General features: G+C 27.8%; 1 protein-coding gene across 1 annotated transcript; it reads right to left on the bottom strand.

Annotated features, from left to right (window-relative positions):
• Window positions 1-4846: 4846 nt before the first annotated feature.
• On the bottom strand, window positions 4847-20941 carry LOC129981699 (NSFL1 cofactor p47-like). Its single transcript, XM_056092637.1, has 9 exons — window positions 20751-20941; window positions 18909-19024; window positions 17458-17550; window positions 16254-16334; window positions 14045-14302; window positions 13009-13143; window positions 12191-12319; window positions 8755-8814; window positions 4847-5689 (listed from the first exon to the last, which is right to left on the bottom strand). Exons 1-9 carry the CDS (start codon window positions 20856-20858, stop codon window positions 5557-5559), a joined length of 1113 nt encoding a protein of 370 aa, XP_055948612.1. The 5' UTR covers window positions 20859-20941; the 3' UTR covers window positions 4847-5556.
• Between the last annotated feature and the right edge of the window lie 3731 nt (window positions 20942-24672).

Genomic DNA, 24672 nt, shown 5'->3' with positions numbered 1-24672 from the left:
ATCTGAAATAAATCATATTAAAATAAGTTTGTGGTTCATTGAATAAATGATATTATGATTTCCCATATATAGGGTGGTTACAATTAAAGTGCAAGTATTTGAAAGACCATAGAAGAAAAAGTATTTGAAGCATGTAGAAAAAACTTTCTATTTGTTATATTTAGAGTATACAGAAATGAGTAACAGAGTTAAAAAAAAAGTGGATTTTTTTTCTTCTTCTATAGGTAGTGTTGTAAGTTATTAAAACTTTTTTTTCTTTTCTTTTTTATGCCAAAATGCCTACCACTTCAGTTTTAAAAACATTTTGTTGATAAAAGTAACGAGTCTTTAAAACAATAGTTATGACTTTGCTGAAGATAGAGCATGCTCTGTTAGTAAAATATCTTTACCAAAAGAAGAGCAGTTATTCTACTGCATTGAAAGAATATCGTCGTCTTAAAGATTTGAGAAAAGGAACCAATGTCTATGAATGGATTGAAGAAAATGATTAGAAAATTGAAATTACATGAGATTTCAGGCTGCTCCCTGGAACTAGAGGAAAAAGCACCGTGAATCAGTAAATGTGGAAGAAATTAAAAAAGCAACTGATTCAGGATTAATGGATCAACAACATGTAAGCGCTGGAAGTGTAGCAAGGACTTTATTAATACTACGACCAAATGCAAAAAGTCTTGCGTTACATTTTACACTATTCGCATAAAATTAAAATTTTGAAGCGCAAACAGGAGATCCACAACAAAGAATTGATTTTTCCATCTTCATTCTTTCCAAAATTGTAGACGATAAATCATGGATTCGAAAGATTTTGAGGACTGAGGAAGCACATTTCGTTTAATCAGGACAAGTCAATATCCAGAACTGTAGGAAATGAAGCCCATCCAACCCGCATACTGTTTCTGAAAAACCCTTGCATATTTGTTACAGTTTTGGTGTGATATGACTGCTGACTTTATTAGTCTTTTTCTTCTTCTTTTTTTGTAAATCTTACACCAACAGGGTTTGTTTACTGCTCTGTAATAGGTACTAATTGCAGTAAAATTCTAGAAAATTATGTGATCCTTTTTTTGAAAGAATCTGCCTAAATTCAACAATATTTACGCAAGATGCAGCCCTACCTCATATTGCTCAGTCTATTAAACAATTGCTTCTTTTAGTGAGGATGATATAATTAGCAGATGTTTCTGAAATGCTTGGTTATCCTGTTCACTCAATTTTAATCCTCGCAACTTCTGGCTGTGGGGGAATATTTAAAAAAATCTTGTTGATTTAAAAAGCAGCATTACTAAACATTTCCTAGAAATCCACCAGAAAACATTAAGTGCTAGTGTGATCACATTGTCTTGCATCTGCAGCATTTGATTGAACTTGGAAGCTCACATATTGAGCAAATGTTGTAATAATTCATTTCATATCTTTTAACAAGGAAAATATGTTATAGTTTCAATTTATAAAGTAATATCGATAAAAAACGACACCTATAAAGAAAAAAAAAATGAGCTTTCTTTATTGTATAATTCTTTTCCCCATGTTGTAAATAAAATAAGTATCAAGTTTCTTCAATATAATCCAATTTTTTTTTTTTTTAATTCTTTTCTTCTGAAGTCTTTCAAACATTTGTATTTTAATTATAGCCATCCTGTTCATCAGTTACCTGACTTTCAGATGTCTGTACTGGATTTTAGATATAGTTTTTACAAACTTCTATTTAAACTGATTTACAACATAGAATTTTGTAAATGGTTATTACTTTACTTTTAAATGAGATCATTGTGAAACTTTATACATTTGTGTGATGACATTTAATTCATACTACTTTATATATTTTCTTAACTTGTCAGGTTATTTTTATTCCATAGGAGTGATGTTACCTGGTAATGAATTTCAGAATCCTTATTTATAATTATAATAAATCCTCTTTAATTTATAATATATAAAATTAAAGAGTAGAAAATAATAAGTAACTAAAACATGTCTTTAAAAACTTTTTATTAAAAAATAATTTATCTATTTAATAGAATTCCAATAGCTATATAAAACAGGGCTGCCACTGAAATCCGAAAAGGGGGGGGGGGAACAACCGTATTTTCCCTGTACATACTAGGTGCAAAATAAGAGGAAATGCACAAACAGCATTCATGTGTTTGTTATAATGGTGATAATACAAGAATTGTTTTTACAGCTTCCCAAAAATCAGGAAATTCTGTGGATTTCAAAATATTAGAATAGAAATCATCTAAACGAATTTTTCATTAGATGAAACAAGCTGTTTTTTGTTTACACTAGTTTTTCAGGAAAAATTCAAATTGGACATTTTCACATTCTGAACTTGGCATTGAAATTTGTGCTTTGGAATAAAGAAATTGAAGCAAATCAATCATTTGTTTTTCACATAATACATTGTTCATCAATAAATGTAGATTTAAACAAGATGCAGCTTTTAAAATAGCTAAATTTGTGAGCATGCATTCAGATTTCAGATTTTTAGGATCATTCAGCTCTATCAAAAATAAGTAATATTTTTGCTTCTTCAATTATACTTTTGTCAATATTTTTCAATAACTGTTTAACAATAAAAAGATTTTCATATAAAAAATGGCACCATTGACCCTAATGTCTGGAGTTTTTAATGAAATGGCTGAATAATATTAGCAATACAAAGAAAATAATTTTAGTCAATCAATTTCTCTTGATGGACATTAATAATATCATTCATAGCAGATTGAGTTTTTTTTTAAATTGAAATTTATGTATTTCTTTTAGAGTACTTTCCCAAATACTGATATTTTCTACCCAGCAGAAAAAACAGAACTAATAACTTCCAGGAAATCAGCACAGCCAGTTGGACTATCTTTAAATATTCTATATATTCTCTTGTAACATCTACTTTCCATTTAATATATTTATGTTCATACTAAAACACTTCATGGATTATAAAGTCCACAAGTACCTAGATCTAAAATTTTAGTCAATTTCGCACAAAATTTTTTCTTTGGCATGTTTTAAAATTTTTTAATTTAAATTAGCCTATCTATATTAATTTGTAAAAGTAACTGCATGCCCAAACTTGATATAATTTCATTAAAATTCTCAAACAGTGATGTGCCTTAAAAATACTGAATTCTAATATCTTGTGGAGATTCTATTTTTTTAATTCACATCAACATCTTACAATCAGTTCCATTTGGCATTTTTGTGAAATGCAGTTCAAAGCTTCATCAAAGAATATTATAATTTTTTTTATTGTTCACTACTCAAGATTTCTTAAAAGATTGTTAAAAAACGGAGTTAACCCTAACAAATAATGTATGACATTTTTGTACGACCTAACATACATGTTTTGGCTATTTCAATATCAGTGAACATATGTGAAAATATTTCCAATATATCATTGAATGCTTTAAAGGACGAATATAACACAAGTTTTAATGCCCATAAAAATTCAGCTTGTTCTTTAAGTAAAAAGTCCGAAGTTGGGTTATTTTCGGCCTTTACATATCATCTTCTCTTGTATTCTTTTTAAATACAAAGTCCAACATCAATTATGATTTTTTGAACTAGCACACAATTTTGTGTGTTTTCCTCTTTTGGTATGACTAATAAGTGCCTGTTTTCCATTATTGTTCAAGCTTACAAAGCGAGTAGTACACAGGAAACGGATTTTGCAGAACTTCTCTAATGCATTCAACTTAATGTATATAGTATTGATTATATTTTGCTATCAATTCAGACATATATTTTTTCAAGCAGTATTCAAATAATGGCAACATCTTATATAAATGCATTTAAATATATATATTATATCTATTTATAGGATGCTGTTATGAAGTAACATCCTTTACTATTCTATATTTCAGATCAATATTAACTAACCAAAACCAGATCCATAAAAATTCCTGCTTGAAAAATTATAAACTTTAATGCCGTTTTATATAAAGAATCTTCCAATTTTCAAATAACTATACACTAATTCAAGACTAATTAGATAGTACATATCTAATGAAAATTTTGTGAAAACAGGTGATCCTTTATATATATAACAATGCATTTTAAATCCATAATGTAGTCAAATATGTAAAAATAACGTCCTTTTGCTTCAAAATAAAGTATGTAAAAATAATTTGTGATAAACTTCTTGATAGTAATTATTCAATAAATGATTATTAATTAAAAATTATCATATAATATTTTTTGTATACCATCTTAAAAACATATTGCTTTGATACACAAATATGTATTATCTACAGATTGAATACATTAATAACTTTAACATAAACAAATGACATAGCTTGAGCCTTTTATATGTTAAATTAACTTATTACATATTTTTAATTTTTTTTTTATTTAAGACAATTTTTGGACTCATTCCCATATTATTTACATAAATACAAACTTTGTGGTTTATGATAAAATCAAATATTCATCATTTTTCATAAATCTTTGTAATCTTCTTATGCATTGCACATGCCATCATTGTATCAAAAAGGCCTTTTTCAGGTCTTAAATTTTATTTTGTATTGATAAAATATATTAAAACGAAAACAATTAAGCAATTATATTAATTCATGAATTGTCCTTTTTGAATAATTATTATGTTAAATTGGCATAACACAAATTCTTTTATTAATAAATCTAAATTTGTTTTCAGGATTCTTTGTAAATGCCAAAACTCTAATAATTTTTTTCTTTTTATTGTTAGTTCCATTGATATTAGTAATATACAGCACTATCTATCAGCAAGAATAAGGATAAAAAAACAGATGAATTCAAAAGAGAAAATATTAAAAACGGGGGGGGGGGGGAACCTATTAATAAAATCAAAGATAAAATAAGTTTCAAAAACAATAAATAAATTTTATTCTTTATTAATTTAAGTTAAAGCATCAAAAACAAATCAATTAATCTCAGTCATAATTTTTTTTATAACTGTTAGAATGCAATACTTTTAAATTAGCAAGTAAAATGAGCTTAGCTTGCAGAGCAAGCTTGGAAGGATTGATCAGTAATCCTTCTGGAGATTTGAAATAGGCAAGAGATTGCTCCAGTTTTTTTTTAAATTTCTGTGTCATTATGGACAAGCTCTAATTAATACACATTAAGACTATTTAACACAGAAGCAAATAAAATAATCTCAAGAATTAAATTTTAAGACTGATTTCTTGAAGCTTATTCATAATTATAAATTAATTTTTATAAAGTTTACACAAAAACTTTTAGAAACAGAACCATATATCAACATATTTTGAATAATTTTAGTTAAAATACAAGAATATAAAAGCACAATAATTTTAAAGATTACAAGGCATATTTATTTTCATTCATTAATAAATAAAAATGTTAAAACAATGTTGGCATGCAGTTCAGTATTTTCTCACAATAAAAATTTGCACATCACAAATGATTAAAAAAACAGAATATATGAAAATAAAATTTAAATGGCTTTATTAAAAAATTATTGAAAACAAAGCCATAGAGCACTTAAAGATATATACAAAAAAAATTCCAATTCAGACCAATTTATTAAGAAATAGGAAAATACACATACACAGAGAACTAGATCTATTTAAGTTTTTGCACTATCACAGAGTTTAATAAGTTTTCTGCTTCTAAAGTAGCTTCATCATCAATTAGCTCTTTGGTAGGGAAGGCAGTCATCAGAGAAAATACAGATGCACTATATTGTGGACGAGCTCTAATTAATAATATTAAGGAAAAAACAGATTACATTCAGTATTAAAAACTCCTTTCACTCTTTCAATGTTACAGTTACTTCAAGACATTAATAATTGCTTCAACATATTTATAGCAATGAGTCAAATCTATACTATAAATAAAAGAAAATGTGTGTGTCTGCATATGTATGTTTGTAACCCACAGATCATACTATTTGACCTACACCTACCAAACTAAGATCATATACTTTGGAGAGTGGAAATATACACCCCAGAGTGATTTTTTAAGATTCCACCATAATTTTTCAAAATATTAGAAATCAAAAATGATTTTAAGATCTTAAAATTTAAAAAATCTTTTTAATGATATCACTTTAATCTTCATACATCGCCCCCCCCCCAAATTTTAGCAATCTCTTAAAATCATTATTTGTCTAATTTTCAACAATAGTTTACATTGTTGCCATGAGATTCAAATCATTTCCTTGTTTCACCAAAAGTTAAATCACCTAATTTCCTTTCATTGTCTAAAAATAATGAAAAATTCTACTTCATATATGTGTAATTTACATGACAAATAAGAAAGTGAAGCAATACTATGAAAATTAGAAGAAAAATGAATTAGATTTCTTATTAATAGCATTACGATATTGGTTTCTATTAGAAAGATCCATGCACATAATGAACAGAGCATATATAAGGCAATTTGATATTTAAAAATAGCCTGTTAACAGAATCATGGACAAGAAATTATGCATAAGACTTAATTGAAATTAAATGCAATAATTTTCATAAGGCAATATCTCTGGCAAACCATCTGGTTACCAAAGTTGGCTGATAGTAAATAATTAACCATTTCTAAAGAATTAATTTGTGAGTTAAACTTTTCTGATAAATTTGAATATTTTGTGTTGTTTATACTTTGTATCACCTGTAATAAGTTACAAATGCCAATCTAAATCATTTAATTACTGGATTAAAAATTATGAAAAGTATTTTGACCGTATAGCATTAAGGTCTAAAAAATTATCTTTTAAATTGAATACATTGGTTTATATTATATATATAAAATAAAAACTCTGAAATTTTAAAAATATTTTAACCACACAGACTGTATTTAGTAAGATTTTTTTTTAATTCTTACTAAATGCAATGATTTATTTTGATATTTGTGCATTAATACCCTTTTTATCCAATCTTATCTCATAAGTTAGAAAAAGAAAAGTGTTCCCAAACAAATGTCAGAAATCCCTATATTTCAAATAACACTTTCTTTTGCACTTTTCATATAAAATAAGGGGGGAACAACAGATATTACCACATGGAAGAAAAATATACAATCCTTTTCAAAGGTTCTCACATTTTCAAGCAACACTTTACCATCCAGAATATGATGGAGGAGAGCAAAATTTTTAACAATCGACAGAATAGACCGTTTAGAGAAGGTAGTTTAAACAGATTCTTTGAAGCAAATATTGAAACAAAACTATACAAATATTTATTAAAATTATGCTTAGACCAATGATTCACAGTATGGCAGATTAATATAATACATAATCCTTTTTAATCTTTCAATACAAATCAGCATCAGTGGTCTCCCAAAAACATTAACGTATACTCTCTAATAAATTTATCTAGCCAGAGAACACCTTAAATGTCACTGGCTTAAATAGTTATGAAATATTAACCTTTGGCATGAATTTAGCCTTTTCTTGAATCTGTGATGTCATCCTTGTCGAGTTATTTAGCAATTACTCCCTGGCACGTGTAGATAGTATCCAAAAATTGAATATGTATTTTAGAGGCATTCTCCCCCAATGTTTGAGACAAAAACTTGAAACAAAAATGAACTTGTAGTCATGAAATCTCATACCAAATTTGATATATTTAAATCATTGCGTTCTTGAGTTATCGCATTTACATGTTTCTGAAAGTACCAGACAGACAGTCAACCTGTATTTAGATTTGGTTCAAAATTTAATTTGTGCCAATATTACAGTTGTTACATCTGGGTACCAAATTTTACCTATTTAGCTCTCTTTATTTTGTTAGATGGATAGATGGACTTATTCTGAACAGATTTTATTTAAAATTTGGTACAAAGAACATATACTAAGTTTCAATCATATAGCTAGCTCAAAGTGTTGTTTTTTAGTTTTTTTTTTTTTTTTTTTGCCACAGACAGACATTTTCCAAAAATGTGTTTTTGGAACTCAGGGAGGCCTAAAACATGGAGATTTACCAAAATCTTGAATCTATAGTTTTTGACAGTTACTACACTTTCTCTGTACTACATATACAAGAAAGTTAAAAAGTTACATCCTAATACTTGGTCTTTTTCTAAATGTACCTCTGCAATAATTTTTTTACATAATTTCATAAAAGATCTATAGCACTAAAAAGATTATACAAATGAAAATAAAATAAGGGATAGAGGAGGTGTTACCATTATTAGCTATAAATCTATTTCAAATAAATACTGAACTATGTAATAAGGTTAAATTAGAAAAAATCATTATATAGTGGCATGCAAAAATTAAGAATGAGGTATTTTCCAATGTAATGTCATGTTAATGCATTCCAAGTTGACATAAAATAAACTATAAGATTCTCAAAAGACAAAAGCACATGGTGAAAGCAAACAACTTCCCAAAAAAGAAATGGGTAATAGATCAAAGTGATTGCACGATCACAAATTCCACAAACACAATAGTCACATATTTACATTCTTCCAATTTATAAATCCAAGAAAAGTTATCCAGCTATTGTCTATAGAACTATCTGTTGGACATGCAGATCATGTAAACTGACACAGCAACTAAATATCATTTAAATTGAAGTGCATAATGCAATTTCACAGAAATTTTGAATGCACACTGCCAGTGTGCTTTATACCTTTATAACATTCACCATTTAGTCAACCTACATAGATCAAACATGCTCTAACATACCTAACCCTAGGTGATTTCCTGATTGATCTATGTATCCACCTGTCTGCTTTTTTCCACTCATATGTTAAAATTTCATCTTTGTCGTTAATTTTAATACAACAGTGTATAAAAATTATTACTAAGAAAAAGGATACAGGACAATAAACCTTCTTACATCGCCTACAGTATGATTGTGATTTGCCTTCATCATCAACCTGAAAGAAAAAGGCACCTTTTTAATGAGAAAGTAAGGGAAACACACACACACAAAAAATACTTATTTCAAGATTTATTACAAAGTACTTATTCGGTTGATATCGAATTCAAAGTTTTTAGACAGCTTAAAATCTGTATTTCTCAATAGCATAAATAGATTTCTTTTCAAACTTAACAGAAATAAAAAATGCTCACTTCTCACCAATTGTATATTAAAAGATTAAATAAGATATAAATAATATTTCAAACTCATTTCATCCGATTATTTGCAACAGTGAAAAATTTTGTCCTAAGTTATAGAATTATACATTTTATGGCACAAACTAAATTTTGGGTTGTTTTGTTTGTTTTCAAATACTACATAACTATACACAGAGTGTCCATCAATTCCCTCCAAAACTGGTTACCCAGTCATCACTAGCACTTCTTGCAAAAATATTACATTTCCTGCAGTGCAAACTAATTATTGAAAAATTGATATATCCAAGAAATTTTAGTTAAAACAAATATTTTTAAATATTATTCAAAATTACTTAATAAACCTTTATTATTGACAAAATATATATGTGAAATATTTTTTTAAATGACATTACATGATTTTGTTTATTAAATAATTTTTTTAGACAGGGTTGCCACTCAAATCTGAGGAAAAAAATTCCTGTGTTTTCTCTGCATGTATATTCAAGATGCAAGAAAATGCGCGGATAGCATTCATATGCTAGCTATAATGCAATATGATTTTAAGGAGTGGAAAAAGCAAGGAAAGGAAGCAATAATTTAACATTATTCAAAATAATAGCATGCATATCAGGTTAAATAAAATACAAAACTTTTTTTGTTATTATATAAATTGTTTAATGATTAACAGTAATAAGAAAATTACAAAGCAAGATTAAATTTTTTTATTTATTCATTTTTGCCAATTCAGGTATATGGGCATCAATTTAAGCAAATTCTTCAGTCATCAGTTCCATGGAACTAATTCTTAAATAAGGTACAATACTTTTGTACAGCCTAATGTACATTTAAAAACTATTTCACTTTCAGTGAACATATGTGAAGATATTTCCACTATATCATTAAATTCATTAAAGAACAAATGTCACACAATAAGTTTTAATACCCATATAATTTTTACTTTAAATTATTGTTCTTTTCTTTAAAAGTTCAAAACCGGCTTTTTTTTTTCGGACATGAAATTTGATGTTTTCGGATTTGAAAAGTCGTCTTTCCCTGTATTCTATTTAGATACTAAGTACAACATCAATGATGACTCTTTTGAACAGCCAGGCATTCTTGTATGTTTTCCTGTTTTGACATGATTAATAAGTGCCTGTTTACCCATTTTACTTTTGCATATTATCTTTTTACAATGCAAGCAGTACGCAGCAAATGGATTTTTCCAATTCGTATTTAATACAGATTTTGAACAGTTCATTGTTCTAAATAATTCTTTAATCTATTTTGAAAAAACTGACAGTTTCTCAAATAATTAGTAAACAAATCAATAAGCTCAAGTACTGTAGACTAAACACCACCTTATTTCTTCTGCAGATTGTATCCTATTCTTTCACGCAGTTACAAAATCTTACACATTTTCATTAGCAGCAATTTGGGAATCTCATGGGGGAAAAAAAACTGTCTCACAAATTGAAACTGGAATGATCTATACAAATTAGTGGGTGGTCCCCCATTACACAATCACGAATGGCATTGTTTCATTTTTAGAAATTACGATCTTTTATTCTTGCAATCTTTAGAGATTGGTATGTTTTAGATAGGGGGGAAAATAACTAAAGTTACTTGTATTTTCCCGTTTTTTTATGAACATTTTCAAATTTTCCTGCATTTTCTCAGTCTTTTTCCATGGATTTTTAAATTTCCTGCATTTCCTGGTGGCGTGACAACCCTGTTAGATAGATACAATTTTTTTCTTCTTTAGTAAATAGCAAGCACTTTTGCTTTTCTTTAATGTCATCAATGCTCAATTCAACATCATAATAAACTCCTGATACATTTTTTGTAATGAGGAGGGACTCCAATATCTTTGTACTGGTGTTGGAATCAGATTTCAATTTTTTTTCTCCTAACCATGCTAAAATTTCTTTCACTGTCAAGCATTGCTGAGCAAGGTTTTGGAAAGGTTCTTCGGTAGTTTTTGGTATATATCTGCTTTTTGTCATTTTCTAAAATTTTCATTATATATTTGCAACATAGTATTCACCTAATTTCCGTAGCAACTGCAGAAATTCCATAGTTGTTGGAAGGTATACAAAGCATTATATACTTTTTTTGCTAATTTTTAAAGATACTGGAATATAATTCTAAAAAGAAAAATGTTTTATATCGCAAATAATCATATTTTATGTTGTTTTAGTTAATAAAGGTAATGCTGAAAAATTATAAACTATAAATTTTTATACAGTCTCTCTAATTCTGCAAAATTAATTAAATGCAACAAATTTCATATAAATTTCCACACACTACCATTTGAAACAAAAATTTATTTTGCAGCAGTCAAAACTGACCAAAATATGAAGTTATGTATTTCATAATTTTATACTAATTAATAACTGCTTCTAGAAACAGAATCTTGATTGGATGGCCTTTATTTGTGGCAATCACTGAAATGGATTAAAATCATCTAAAATGTTGATAATCATAGTGTCATAATTCAGTAACTTTGCTTGCAGAAGAATGGAAATTTTTTGTTTAAAATTTTAGAGGGTTGAATATTTAAATATAATTAACAAAACTAGGAAATAATATAAAAATTTAATTTTATAATTCTTATTTATGTTATTTAAAGTATTTTTCTTACTGGAAGTATGTGTTTTATCTCTAACTGTTAAGAAAGTAATCACAATTAGAGTAGACACTGTATATAATTGGTTTAAAAGGCAATGAAATTTATGATACAACTGTATCTTGTAAAACAAACAAAAAATATTAATCTTGCAATGAATTTTAAAGAGAATTTGCTTGCTAAATGATTCAAATGTTTAACTGCTTTAAATAATAGAAAAAAAAACTTATGAAAAAAAGTAATAAATAAATGGACTAGCAAAACAGCCCTGCTTTTAATAGATCTGCCAATTTCTGATCTTTTCAACGTAAAGATAATAAAATAATGAACAACAGCTAAAAAGTAAATCAACATTTAATATTTTAAATATGTACAATATACTGTTACTCTTTTTATACAAAATTTATGAACTCTTGGTTTTACAATAAAAAAATTGATGTTTAAATACCTATATATTTTGTAATTTATGGCAGTCAATACAAATTGTTAAAAACATCATTCAAGTCCTTTTGAATATTTTTGGGCAATAACAAGCAATAAAAATATGAATTTACCAACAATTAACATACCTAGATCCATCTGCAAGTCTAATTTGAACACTTGTGATGGGTTTGGACTCATCTAAATTCAAATTTTCTTGAGCCCCATCATCATTTTTGTCACCTGGTTGTGCTTCTGTCCGCATAACAGGTGTTGGGCTGCAAAATTGGCGAAATGTAAAATTTACATAGGATTACAAGAATGAAAAGTAACGATAACAGTGGTAGACTAGTTTAAAAGAAATTAGCATTTTTTAAAAATAAACTTTAAAAAATTACACAAATTATTTAAGAAAATATTTATTAAAACTGAGCAAGTAAATTAAAATAACTTACATTTTTTTATTGCCATGAACTTCAAAAAATGGTAGTTAATTGTTTTGTACATAAAATAGATTTGAGCTAAATGAGCAATTAATGTAAGACTTCATCCTTTCCTTTAAAAGTTAGACAATATTGTATAGATTTTTACATGTAAACAACTACAACTGCAAATAAAATGATTCCAGATTTTTTTTTTTTTTTTTTTTTTGCTATTGTAAAATTTTTATTTTATTTTATCTTTATTCAAATTCTGAATTGAAGCGGATACTTGAAATCTTATACAGTCCTTATTTAATTGTTTATGCATTTTAAAACTTATTTTTATTTGAATAATTATTGGCATTAACAAAATTCAGAAATTATACATTGAAGCATAACTACATTTCAAAACTGCTAATTTTAGCTCAGGCACAATTTTTCCAAGTTATATTTTTAAAAATGCTTTATTGACATCTTTCAAGTGTCTAAATTCAAAGCTTCTTAAAAATAAAACTATCTGAAATATAGTAGACTTTGATGCTTACTTTCCTAGTCTGAAACCTGTTCCAGAAAATGCCTTAACACTTGGTTTTTTTGGGACATATTCCTCATGAGAATGATCTTCAATATTGAGATGCACTTCAGTATCTCTTCCTCTTATCAGCTCAATGGGCATTTCTCTACAAATTTTTAAAAATCAGCATCAGAAGAATTAAAATTAATAGCATGCAATTATTTCAATAAAGAAGAAACTCTCTATAGAAGATAAACCAAGCATCCTTAATTATTTTCTGACATGCAAAGCAGCATCAGCATGCTGTTTTAAAACATAAAAGAAAGAACTTGCATCAAATATTTTATCAGCACAAAGGCAACAAAAATAAACATCTATAATCAAAAAGAATTAAATCATTCATAAAGGCATTCAAATGATTTTGTTAAACAATATATCAATAATAAATAAAATTTTTTAAATTCACAAAGAAGTTAAAATAATTATGCTATTCATCCTAATAATGTCAAATTATTGATGCCTATACTAATACAATATTCTCCATTCAAAAGAACAGCAAAAAGTATTGTCACACATCTTATGACATCCCACCCCCCAAATAGATGCTTCATTTTAACTTTTGTTGTCACTATGCTTGAATATATATCTTTTTAAAATAGTAATTGAAAATATTAAATTTCTTACATTAATTCAACATGTAAATCAAAATGTATAAAAGCACTTGAAATCTTGCTGTTTGGGAGTACTCAAATTCATAGAGTTGAAATAGATTTTCCAAGTGGTGGAGGTTTCCAAACATGAGGCACATTACCTCAAAATTCCTTCAAGATCAATTTATTTCAGATTTATATAGTTAGCAACAAATTTCAGAGGAAGGACTTTTGTGAAATCATATGCATATGAATATTCCCTTTAAAAATATATAAAATAATTTTTAGCTGTGTTATACAATGATATTTCAAATAAACATGCATATTCGAAAAAGATATATAATTAAGGAAAGGAAAAAAAAAAAAAATCACTTGTATAGGAAGGATGCATTATATAAAATCAATCAAAACACACACCCTTTTCGAATGCACTCAAGGAATTCTTTACTTCTAGGATCGTTATAATCTCTCAATGGTCCATCATCCACAGTGAATCCTGTTTGCCACAGCCGCAAAACTACCTCAACCTCTCGTGGAGCATTTTCATCAGATGGGCCAGCAACTGTATCACTTGCACCTTCTGTTGTTCCAAGCACATGACCTGCTCCTTTAAAGGCCTTTAATTTGGTGGAGCTGCAACGCTTAGCTGAATGATCCACAACATCTCCTCCAAATCTAAATAAATCATAAAATAACTGCATTGAAAGTTTTTTAAAATATATTTTGCTCATGTGTTAATAAGTTTATTTTAATTAATTTCTAATTTTAAGTTAAATTATAATCATAAAAATTATGGAATATCAAAAACTAATGTTTTCTCAAATTCACAATCTGGAAAAAAAAAAAAAAAAGCGTTTTGTTATCAACAATATAGAAATATGGAAAATTTCAAAACTCTAAAACACCATATTGAGAAAGAAAAACTGATTGAAAAAATTGCATTTTTACAGACATAAAACAAGTCAAATAGAATAAAAGTGTATAAAAAAAGTTTAGAACAAAATATAAAAAAATGAAAAGAAAATCTATTAGTTCGTGAGCTATAAACAATGCATGCCACTCCTCATTAAAATGCAAATTTTGGGTTGCTGATAAGGGTCTATGGTTTAACTAAGGATCTAATTGTTGCTTAAAATATAATGAGATGACAATTACATTTGGGATCTAGTGATCAAATATTGATCAAACGAAAGAAAAAATATCTGTTTGCTACTATGTAAATAGTTTAAGTGAATTTTTAAATAACAATTTTAACTAAAAATATATGCATCAAAGTATGAATGATATAGATGGTTCCTTTGCATGATAATGATTTCAATGTAGCTTTCAAAGGCAACTCTAAATAAGCATTTAAATGGAACCTTTTGTAAAAGATTACAGTGATGAAACATTAGATGACACTATTTCTAAAGAGTTTGAATAAGTTCTAGATAAAAAGAAAACAACTGACTGAGATTTTTCTATACTACCAGAAAAGTGGGAAAAATAGCATGAATACATCACACATAAACTGATAATTGTAATAGACATACATAAACTTTTACATGTCCTGTGAATCAAATTCAGCAAAATATTTTTGTGACACTAATATTTTAAATAAAAGGAGTTGCATTATATTAAACTAAACCAGTTACTAAAGCTGATTTACAAAAATTTGAATATCACTCACTGTTCTAGAAAAAAGAGGCAATTTTATACTACTTCATCAACTCCTACTAATATGCCAATCAATTTCAAGATTGATTAGTGGATTACTAGGATTGGTGGACAAGAGTCTCTCAAAACTGATCAACTTAAGATTATAAAAATGTTGGTAGTTCTATAACTGCAATATTCAAAAGTTAACGAAGCAATCAGATTTAATAGCATAAGATAGAAACATTTATTTATTAATTTAAAAGTTGGAGTGTCAAGAATATTAGCAAAATGATTCCTTAGGACCAAAGGACTATATGACTTCATAATATTTTGAAGTATATTTATAGACCAAAACAAAATAAAATATTGTTATTTATGTTATTTAAATCTTTTTGAAAAAGAAAACTGAATTTTATAATGAATTAGAGAAATTTTTGTTGAATAATTCTTTGAAATATTACATAAATAATAATTATTCTGTAATGAACATAAGATTTCAATGACGAATGACTCAGTTTTCAGTATAAAATATTTTTATTATTATTAAAAGCAGTTTATCATTTCAGTTTTAATTAAAAATTGAAATTTTAAGAGAGCTAATAGAAAATTAGAGAATGATACATACAATAATGAACAGAATTTAAGACTTCAATAGTATGAGTGAATTATACACATACTAAATTTGAAGCTTAAAAATATTTTGCTGATAAAATGATTAAGAAAGCAGTTACATAAAATTTTTCATTGAAAATTTTAGTGAGCATTGATACTGGTGAACTCGCTGGTTGTCAAATGCGGTTAGCAATTTTATAAAATTAAAACATTCTTCGAATATTTAAATGAAGATGTATACATATATACGTTCAAGCTAGAAAAAAACAGGACAACATTACAAAATATCCAGCATTAAAAAAAAACAAACACGTATTCTGCAAGGCAATGGGACATATCAATGCTTCAGTATATAAAGAAGTAAAAAGAAAATTACTGTCTAACAGCTTTAAACATTGCTTCAACAACTTCATTTCCAACTGCTTTTCTTTTTCCTGGTCCTAAAACCTGTTGTCCACTAAATAGAGGGGAAGAAACATAACTTTTAATATGAAGTAGTGACAATTTTTTAAATTATGGAACAGGATGCCTTTATTACTAACAATATTAATCTTTGCAAATAATAATAAAACTAAAAATTTTCAAACAAGGATAATGCTGTAATCATTGTTAAAGAAATGAAGGCACTGTGGTAAAAATTAAACAGAAGAAATAGATAAATTTGAAACTGAGAAACTAAAATTAACCAATAAATCTAAAATTTAATTTTTTTTAAAATGAAAAATATCTTTTTAAACAATGCAAGTATTAAAAAATTTTTAATAATAAATCATTAAATTTACTATCTCAATTAACTAATATTTAATTTCAAGTAAATATGTCAGTTATATTAGTAATTACAGTATAAAAATTTTCAAAAAATAATGTATTTTTACAATTATGATTGAAAAATATAAAAGTGTCAATAGATATATATAAACTTTGCATAACCTTTTTTGCTTTCCCTACCATAGAATAAAGAAAGCATTACAGCATTTATAGAAATACTTGATTTCATAAAATAACTGTATAATCCAATGAAAACAATAAAATGTATATATATTAACTTAAAAAAGAATCCAGAAATTACAATTATTTCAGTAAATTAAATATAGCAGCCCTATATTTAGTCAATTCAAAATTTATGATAACGGAAAATTTCTTTCATTATTTAGAGCACTTAAAACGAAGTCATCAATAAATACAGAAAAAAAATCTATATAGAACAAGAAATAAAAGATTCACTAGGAATTATATAATATACGAAGACAATTTCACAGTTTAAAATATTTCATTCACAAAAAAAAAAAAAAAAAAAAAATCTAGTATTGCATGAAATTTACAGAAATGATTCTAATTTATAGTAATTTCTTTTCAAAGAAGAATTCCAATTAGTTTATTGTATCAAAAACATCTTATAAATATGCATTTTAACAGAAACTTACAGAATAAAAGAATTTCAAATGCAAAAAGGAAAGAAATAAAGGAAAGCATGATTTATCTGCCAAATGCAACAAAGAAAGAAAAATGTGAGAATAATACTAGAAATAGTAGGGATATTTTAATTATTACTCAAAAACTTTATTCATATGCTTATTTACCTTCTTTCAGAGCCTCCAGCGTAAAATGCTTGACCTTCTTCTTCATCCGCATTCTGAGAATTGTTCATGAGGCTAGCGAATGTTGCAATTCGGCTATAAAGGAATAAAAATGTCATTTATCACAAAATATTAAAAAGAATGTACAAAATAACTCTTAAACCTTTTCTTCATATTAAAACTAATTATCTTACTAACCATTATTATTTTTAAAAAACATTATTCATACAAAAAAATTTCCTGAAAAACAGAATTTTATAAACTTTTTTTCAATTGCAATTCATTTTAGCATGGACAAAAAAAAAAAAAAAAAAAAAAAATATCGCAACTCATTTTTAGTAAGAAAAATTTAGAAGAAACTTATAAGTTGGAAAATAAACTAGAGGGAGAGTTCCCCTTCTTCCTGATAATCATTTATTCACAATACATGTGAAATTTTGTAGCATGGGGGAAAAAAATAAATGAATAAAATAAAATGAGTATGTATTCCACAGTTTTGATAGATGATCTGAATTTTGAATTTGCTCAATAATTTTCGACAGTCAATAAGTCCGGATGTTATACCCAAAATCAAAAACAGGCTACAATATTACAGATAAAGTTATATGACAAATTTTATATACAAAACATGCAGTATTTTTTTAATTATTGCACTCATATATGTTGCACAGAAATCTGACTTGTCAGTGCATTGATGGAAAGACCACAAATTAAATTTTAGTTTAGCAATTTGCTGAATATTTGAGTTTTCATATTCAAAAGCTGACATAATGCCTCCCCCCCCACAAAAAAAAATCTTGAACAAGTGTAAAATATAAAAGAATCACACAAAATTTTTTTATGGACAATTATAAATTTTTTTATTTTTACTTGGATTTAGAATCCACAATTTAAGAGGCTTTCATTATTCTTTAATTAAAAAATTAATAAAGAATTAATCAATAGCAATTATATAAATTCTTAATTATTGGTAAGTTTGTATGCATTTTTTCCGACAAATTTCAAAATGCTTTAAACAACACATTTTTCTACATATGTATGATCATTCAGAAAATAATCAAAATTTAGGCTTTTAATAAACAGCATATTTCTTAATTAAAAATTAATCAATGTGCATTCAACAGTACTATTATATATACATTGCTATTTACTGTTAATTTTTGCCATTGTTTATTTCATTCTTTAAAGTTTTCATAGGTATTAAGCATTTATGTCCATAACATATTTTTCAATCATATATGTGACAAAAAAAATTACAAAAATAAATAAATAAAAAATAAAAGAAATTACAAATCCATATTATTTTTTAAAAATAATTACATGCTAGTTTTTAAAAAAATAATTATATGCTAGTTTAAGTATAGAAGAAAGTTTTAAACATAGTAGGTAATGAATTCTTTTCAACTATTCTGAAATTTTAAAATTTATTAAGAATAATTTCTAAAATGATGAACCTTGGATTTGTTGGTGGGAATGTCGGTTTAGGACTTCCTGGACGTGGAAATGCAGAGTGCATGTTCTCTGCTTCTGGCTCTTCATCAGCTTCTTCAAAATAACTTGACATGGCTAACTATTTAAAAGGAAAAAAATATTTTATATCTCATCAAAATAATATTTATCTTTAAAAAATTGTGCATGGGAATTAATCAAAGAAGAATTAATAATACAGAAGGCAATACATACAGGAAAACATACATTAAAAACTAATATTTCAATCAACAACTTATATTGAAAGAGTCTTTCCATGAAGAAAGATATGAGGAATCCACATAATCAATATTAAAATATTTACTATAACTTAAAATTCCCTCTCTCTCGCCTTTAAAAAGAATACATTTAACTTTTTAAAAGCAAATTAAAAATTCATTTTCAATAATTAGCATTAAAATTAAATGTATTATACTGACTGTGACAAAAGACTGAATTTTCTTGATAACATCCATACACAGATTTTGTAATAAACAAATTCTGCTACTCATTTTTAAAAAAAAATGGTCTTTTTGGAAACTATTTTATTCTTAAATAAATTTAAACCTTGGCAACAATGGCAGATAATTCTATGTATAAAAAATAACCTGCTTTAAATTACAGAACATATTCTTTCTCTTTAATAAACAAGATTTTTCCTTATAAAAGTTAATGCAATAACTTTTCTAATCTTAATGCATTTAGTTATAACCTTTACTTATAAAGAAGTGATGAATTGATTTCTTGAAAGCACTTTAAATAAAACAGTAGTAGTAGTATTTTAGGTATAACATATCAATTAACTTTATAATTAAAAAAAATATACAAAATAATTATAAGATGAAATAAAGAGAAGATATTATTCAGAATATTTAGTTCAGAGGCAAAGACATAAAAAAAAAGTAAGATATTATTTATGATTATTTTATTTCACAAATAAAGCCTCAAAAATAGATTTCAGCTTGTGGTATATTAAAAACCACAATTTTCTTTCTTAGGTTTCTTTTCCTTCATTTATTAATTGAATTTTTCTAGCAGGAATAAAAATTCTCAAAATGTGTAAAATTATTGACCATCTCATGTAAAATAAAAGATGACTGAAAATTTATTATTTATAGCTGAAGTATATGCGATTCAATAACTAAAAAGTAATTGAAAATATAACATGTGAAATTTACATAATGTAGCCAATATTCAAATGGTCTGAGTAAAACGTTTGATTTGTGAAAGTATAAGTTAAATACAACTATTGAATCAACATAACAAAAATTAATACTTTTTTTTTCAAGACAGTTTTTTAATTATTAATATACATTTATAAAAATAACTAAAAAACACCAAAATTTTCAATGTACTAGCATATCTCATTAATATAAAATTTTATAGGCATTTTATTAAATATAGAATTAGGATATAGAAATGGTTTTGTTTCCCCCTTTTAAACTTAAGAGAATGTTAAGAAAAATTTTAAAGTAATAAAACCTATAAGCTTTAACTAAAGTAATTATTGAAAAAAATCTTTTACTAAATTTTAGTAAAAACGCAAAGTTTAAAAATTAATCACATAAAGCACTAAATTAGTCATGCAATTTCAAAAAGTAAGCGTTGTTGTTTACTACCATCAGAGGGAAGCGGCCTCGAGTTAAAAATATCAATAACTTCATTTTTTATAACGAATAATGATTATAAAATGAGTGATAAAATATAACAGAAATTCGTAAAATTTGTCTTTTATTTCTGTATGTAATAACAAATTATTTGTTATGTGAGAGTTACTTGCAATAAGTGAGCACTTAAAATTTCTGAGCATTAATAAAATTTCAACTTACATTGCTATCCCATCCATTAGCTTCTAGATACATTCGGGCTCTTGATGCATCAGTTCCAGTGACTTTGCAAAACTCATCAATTAATTGTGATTGCTCAGAATCTGCCATTGTGTCAAACTGCGAAGTTTCAAAACAACTCAAAATCCGATCCGAACAGAACAGTCTAGTTATGGCTGCAGTTAATAAATATAGTACATTCGCTGAATCATTGTCCTGGAACTTGAAGTGGTCTGGTACCAGAAATTTTGTTTCATGATCACCTTGGAAAAAGACTTGGAAGATTTCATCAAGTCATCACATGCAGAAAATGTAAAATAAATTTAAATATCGATAAAACGTACTCATACCAGAAAGAAATCCAATGAATGGATTATTAATTTCTCACCTTTGTGGTTCAAATTTCATCTGCAGTACCCATGCATCAAGTAGGGATGAAGAATATTTTACAAACGGTTATTATGCAAGCAATATCAAAAAGTCGCAAATAGGAGTGATCAATACTTTTCAAAGAGAGGTGTGATTCAAATCCTTGATAAGATTTTACTGGTGATATTTCGATTACAAGTCGTAGATTACGATAGAAAGTAAAAATCAATACGATCTGCCCAATTAAAGCTAAAGAAAAAAGTCTTTTACACAATGACGCACGTTCCAGGAAAAGATTTCCCATTGTTGTTACTGGACTTACTGGTCACAAGCAGAGAGTTTCTCATTTTACAATGATCCCCGTAGGCGTCTACAGTCTGGAGCATTTCATCTTTTCCCTCACATGCGCTTTTTCGGAGTTCTGTGATATCTGTTCATTTTACCGATAATTTGCTTAAAGCTCCCGATCTACGTCTCTAGATGAACGTGGTTCTATAATGGATCAAATGGAGATTCACGACGATATCCGTAAAGGAACGGAAATTCTCTTGAACCCCGAAGGGTAATGACTATTGCTGGAAGTAATGAGATGCTTATCTCATTGCGCATGAATCAGATTTCTTTCGCGCTCAAACTCCACAGTAAAATATTTTTTTTTCTTAAAGAGGTTTCTGCAGATATTCAATGTTGCAAATAAATTCCATATGTGATAAGGGATGACGAATATCTTACGAGTGCTTATTACGTAACCAATATCAAAAAGTCACAAATACCAGTGATCATTACTTTACAAAGAGGAGTGTGATCAAATCCTTGATCCTTCTTACTGGTATTATTTATTAATCCTTCTTACTGGTGATATTTCGATTACAGGTCTTGAATCACGATATTAAGTAACAATCGATAGGATCTGTGAACGGGTTGAAAAGTGAACGAACCGGTTATTCTTGGAATTATCGTATCATTGAATTGCATATCACTGAATTTATCGGAGCGGTGAATTCACTGGAAAGTGTGAGACTTCATTGGAAAGTCACCGCTCCACTTCATGGGAGTGACCTTGACTTACCGATTTCGCAGTTGATGATGCACTATTTCATTAAGATCCTTTTTAATTGCTTGTGCCATGACTGCATATATTCTGTTTACTGATGGCGTCATCTATTAGTAGAATATCGAACTAAAGTAAACATTTTAAAGAAATGACATACCGGGTGCGGCATACATTCATGCAAACTTTAAAAAATCATAATAAAAAACGTAATGCTCAAAAAAAAATTGCAGTTTGCGGGAATATGTTCAGAGAGGATTTTGTTATTTCCATAAAAAAAGTGTATTTAAAAATGACCGATAGACGGCGCTCACACGGTCATACTGAGACGGTTTATGCAAATCAGTATAACTATAAAACACAAGGCTGGAAATGGGTCTCTCATTCGATGCCAGTAGCATGCTACTGCTACCGGATCGAATATTAGTCGTTAAACTGTTCTATAAGAACGGTGAATCCACGACTAAAGCATTGCGACAGTTACGAACGGTGAAAGGAATTAAGGCGAAGAAAAACCCAGTTTCATTAAATGGAATATTGAATTTAGTTCACCGTTTTGAGGAAACGGGAAGATTAGAGGATCGTCCACGAAGTGGTAGACCATCCGTCATCACAGACCGCGTCCCTATTATCCAAAGAGTCATGAGAAATGTGGTAGCCGAGACTTCAACGGGGAGTTCCAGTGTACGTGAAGCAGGTAAAATAACAGGAATTCCGAAAAAGTCGATCCGACGCATTCTGCACGAAATCTTGAAACTGCATCCGTACAAGATAGAGGCATTTCACCAGTTGTTGCCAGTAGATTGCGAGAACAGACAAGCCTTTGCAACATGGGTGCTCTCACAAATGGAAGTGACCAATAATGGTTATTGAACATCATTTGGACAGATGAAGCCCACTTTTCATTGCATGGTGACGTCAATACGCAAAACACGCGTATCTGGGCAGCATCAAACCCTCGTGCGAACACGACCAACCACTACATTCTCCACATGTGACTGTTTGGTGCTGTTTCACTGCGTCCTTCATTCTTGGCCCTTTCTTTTTTGAAGAACGTTGTCTTGTATCCGATTGAAAAACCTGTTCCGTCACTGCAGAACGCTATCTTAGGCTTTTGCGAGACCACGTTATGCCTGCTTTGCAGCAAAGACGTGCGTTATCTTCCGTCATCTTCATGTAGGATTGTGCTCCGCCCCACGTTAATAGTTCCGTTAAGACGTTCCTCCTAGACACATTCACTGAGGATAGAGTGATAAGCAGAGGATATAAGAATGATGGGCCCTCACGATCGCCAGATCTTTCTTCAGCGGACTTTTGGTTGTGGGGATACCTGAAGTCTCTACAGGGGCTCTCCTGCCACTTTGATGGAACTGAGTGATGCCATTCAATTGGTCGTTAGTGGCATTGATGCCGACATGTTACACGCAGCTGTAAGAGGCGTAGTTACGAGCCTCACTTGCTTAATACCTTGTGGTGGCGGTCATGTTGAGCATCTTTTGCTTTAAAATAAAATGTACTATAATGTTATTGTGCTGTGTTTTCTTGATTTGCATAAACCGTCTTGGTATGACCATGTGAGCGCCATCTATCGGTCAATTTTAAATACATTTTTTAAGGAAAATAACGAAATCGAAAGGCTCTCTGAACATATTGCCGCAAACCACAATTTTTTTCGAGCATTCCTTTTTTTATTATGATTTTTTGAAATTTGCCCGAATTTATGCCGCACCCGGTATATTTTTAATTCAAATTTTTCAGAAAATGGTTTACTCCAATAAAAAAATTAAATAAATTTGATTTTTTTTCGAAATTATTTAAGAAGTAAGCTGAAATAGATAAATTAATTCAATCACACATTACTTAAATTAGTAAATTAATTATTAATTACAAGTAATAAATTTTATATTTAATACTAATTAATAATTTTTAATTAATAATATGATTGAAATAACAGATGTTTCTAACAAATATTTAAAAATAACAATAGCAAAATTATTTGTTATTCAAAAAATCGGGGATAATGCATCTCTATATGTGATATCCCTTTAATGGATATAAAGCCATAATTACTGTCATATATTTAATATTTTTCTATGACTGACATGATTTGATATTCACATGATTAAATTGTCTGTACCGGATTAATATGAAAATTCTCTGCCGCCAAAGAATGTCCAGTTTTTTTAAACAGATGTATGACTTGTTTTTAAGTCCTTTTAAAAAAAACATGTTTTAAATAAAATGCCACTGATAAATTTCCCATCATTGATATTTAAATACATCTTGGACAATGCATAGAAACTCATCCTAATGTGAATTTTTTAAAAAAATGTGTAACAGAAAATCTAAATGTTGGCATAAGGTATCTATCAATGATTTTTATACATAATCAGTAATATAGTTGGCAGTGTGATAAAGAAAATAGTTTCGTATTTTAAAATTTCTAAGTTTTTATCATAGTATTTATTTCATTTTCAATGTAACATGGATTTTTCCTTAGCCAGA

The sequence above is a fragment of the Argiope bruennichi genome, chromosome 8, assembly GCF_947563725.1.
Source record: "Argiope bruennichi chromosome 8, qqArgBrue1.1, whole genome shotgun sequence".
Lineage (NCBI taxonomy): Eukaryota > Metazoa > Arthropoda > Arachnida > Araneae > Araneidae > Argiope > Argiope bruennichi.
The sequence above is the reverse complement of the archived record's forward strand: the minus strand, read 5'-3'. Positions and strand labels throughout refer to the sequence as shown.